This window comes from Capsicum annuum, chromosome 7, assembly GCF_002878395.1.
Source record: "Capsicum annuum cultivar UCD-10X-F1 chromosome 7, UCD10Xv1.1, whole genome shotgun sequence".
NCBI classification, from domain to species: Eukaryota; Viridiplantae; Streptophyta; class Magnoliopsida; order Solanales; family Solanaceae; genus Capsicum; species Capsicum annuum.
The window spans coordinates 59,775-62,862 of NC_061117.1; the positions used below are offsets into that span (position 1 = coordinate 59,775).

Genomic DNA, 3,088 nt, shown 5'->3' on the forward strand with positions numbered 1-3,088 from the left:
AATGGGTGCTTCTTGAAGCCTGTGGATTGGGGATTCCGAATCTCTAATAAATTTTGAAAACCCATGGTTGAGTCTTGATTTATTTGGGTTTTTAGTTTGAAACCCTTGGGAGTGTTCTTAAGAATTTTTAGATGAATATGGATGTATTTTGGAGAATTGGGGACTGAATTTCGTGTTTATGGCTGAATAAGGGTGGGAAAAGGACCATTTTGCCCCAAAAATGGAGTGTTTAAGTCACTTGAAACCATAAGATATGCGTTGCATATGATATCACATATATTTACATAGGCTCCGCATATGCTTTCCAGTGGCCATGTGCGATTGGTTAGGAGACGCATACTACTTTGAAAGGCCATAACTTCTTGCTCGGGTGTCAAATTTTAGCAAAGTTGGTATCGTTGGCAAGTTAACTCGAAGACCTATCATTTGACACATAGTAGGCTCTCTAATTAGACATATACAGAGAGTTATGGTCGATGAAAACTGACACAAATTACAACGTCCACTAAAACTTAATCAATCGAAATAGTTTCAACTCGTCCTTGAGTTGAAGGACCTCTATGGTCTAAATTCATGCTCAAATGGATTCACAGACTACATAAACATGCCAAATTGGCATAGGATTTAAGGCTCTGGGATTATCAACGCATCAGAGTCATGGTTTTTATTCTAGCCCGAAATGCGGGGTGTTACAGGATGCGTGTCTGATCCTTAAAAATTACAGTATTTTTAAAGGATATGACACAGGTGCGGTAATATTTTTGGAGAGTTCGAGCAACTTAGTGTGAAATTATGGTGTAATAATTAAGTTTACTGAACCATGTTCTCCACATAATTTGCCTAGGATGCCATTCAAAAAGAAAAAAATTTATGATGGTGGTGCGGAGTCTAGCTTGTGCTCACTTTGGCTATTCCACCGAGTACCTGCTACTTCTCACCAGAACAGGTATGGGGTAACTCAACCTAGCGAGGCTTAGGTAAACGTTATGAACCGCCTAGTGTTTTTCTTTTTGCCACTGGTCGGATTTGAACCTCATCATATTTCTCCTTCCACCACATTGACTATTAAGCCACACCCTTGGGGGTCCTCGGATACCTTCCAAATTATGACTTAAAATAACCTAGAATTTCGCATATTTCTATGATGAAAATCTAGCTTTACATACCACAGTATCAGAAGTACAACGTAGAATAATACTAAAAACTTCAAAGACGACATTACTGACCTTTCTCCCGATCATGCGACCTCCAGATGAATGCGCAAAGTAGGTGTTGTAAAAATGACAAATAAATGCTCGAGGATCCTTTTCCGATAGCTCCTCTAAGTAACGAGCATAGCTGACGTCAGGAGTTGACGGTTCCGGGATGGCATGACCTTGCTGCCTAAACCATTCCAAATCCTTTGCTAAGACCTCTGACCTTTCTAATCCTGTGTTCCTGAACTCAGCATCTGCAATCAAACGAAAGAGCACTAAGATTCCTTTTTTCTACCAAGTCATTTATTTATACGTCTATGTGGAGAATGTTTGCTTGAAAATTGGAAGGTACAGATCACTTGTTTTTGCCGTATGTGAAAACTAATCATTTCATGTGTAGACTCCAATATGTTGCTCGGACTCTTCAAAAAAGTCAATGGGTGCATGTCGGATACGCCAAAAATAGTATATTTTTTTGGAGAATCCGACACGGGTGCCCGCATCGAAAGTGAAGAGTACGTACTCCATTGGACTGAAAAGCATTACTAAACATAAAGCTGAAACAACAAACCGAAATAAAAGGGTAGCGTTGCGTGGCAGACCACCCCCGAGGTCATTAGTTAACAGTCATTCAACCAAACGGCAGATAGTGGTTAAAAGAGTATAACAAACTGCACCACAACAAGAGCAATCTATCAAGTTTGTCATTTGTCAATACCACGAAGAAAACAAGAAAACATATCACTTCTTTTTTGTATGTAAAGGCATTAGGGATAACAAGATGATATACCACAAAGGCACCCAAGGGTGCACCCTAGGGGTCAACCTACCAGGTTGAGAACCTAACGTCTAATGTTCAAATCTCAATGGAGACAAACACACTTGGTGTCCATTTGCCTTATTATAATAACAATGTTCTTCCTAAAGCTGGAGATTTGTTTTGATCCTCCACCCTTATCTAATTATTTCTTTATTGACTTATTAGGTCACAAAACACAAGTGGCAGGTGGCTAATATTATTTCTTTATTGACTTATTAGGTAACAAAATACAAATGGCAGGCGGCTAAAATGTATTAAAAAATTGTTGATTGGTACAACAAATTGGCAAGGCCCTTTTTAATATATCTTTACATAATTGCATAAGTGATCGACATCTGGAAGGGTTATGCTGACCTTTGTCAGTGCCTCATGAAGGTAGAGAAGTTGGTTTCATTGGACCCTCACTCAAATGCAATAAATCAAATTAGTTATTAAAAAGAAAAAAGAAAAATAATAGTAAAAAAAATACAACTAATAAAGAAAACAGGATATAATAATTCAGAAAAAAACATGACAACCAAAACAATGTTCTTTTATATTTTTATTTTTAAATATAATAAAGTTATGTATCTCCGTAATCATCTTTTAATAATTTTTTATCTTAAAACTACAACTGATGTATTCTTCTATCTAAATAAATAGATAAATGCCCTTACCCCACATGCAACAATAATTGAAGTTCTTTATTGATTAGTACACAATGTATTAGTTGCGGACAACTAATATGAATTAAAAAATTTGTGCTTGGTACAGCAAATTGGTCAAGTTCTTTCTTTAATATATCAATAAGTATATTTCTAAATAATTTCATAAATGAGATCTGAAAAGGGTCAAGTATATGCAATCTCATAAAAATAGAGAGATCATTTTTAAAGGATCGCCACTTAAATACAGTAAATCAAATTAGGTATACAAATTGAAAAAAACATTAGTGCTAATAAAGAAACTAGAACATAGAATGTAGTAGAGACTTTCACTTTAGAAACTCACAATCTATTTTGACTTTTTAAAATAACAATTTTGCTCCTAAAACTGGAAATTTGTTTTGCCACCCTTATCTTATTATATCTAT

General features: G+C 35.8%; 1 protein-coding gene across 4 annotated transcripts in view; it reads right to left on the minus strand.

The window, feature by feature from the left end:
- LOC107877462 (heme oxygenase 1, chloroplastic) overlaps positions 1–2,121 on the minus strand; it is a 5,101-nt gene extending 2,980 nt beyond the window's left edge. The window contains exons 1-3 of one of the 4 annotated variants that reach the window (XM_016724106.2): positions 1,987–2,102; positions 1,768–1,867; positions 1,227–1,450 (exon numbers count right to left, since the gene is read on the minus strand). In XM_016724106.2, coding sequence (XP_016579592.1) covers positions 1,227–1,450; positions 1,768–1,813 — 270 coding nt within the window. In that variant the 5' untranslated portion in view covers positions 1,814–1,867; positions 1,987–2,102. Of the gene's footprint in view, positions 1–1,226; positions 1,451–1,767; positions 1,868–1,914 lie in introns of all 4 variants that reach the window. The other 3 variants (XM_047415036.1, XM_016724108.2, XM_047415037.1) reach the window with 3 other exon arrangements.
- Positions 2,122–3,088: the final 967 nt, after the last annotated feature.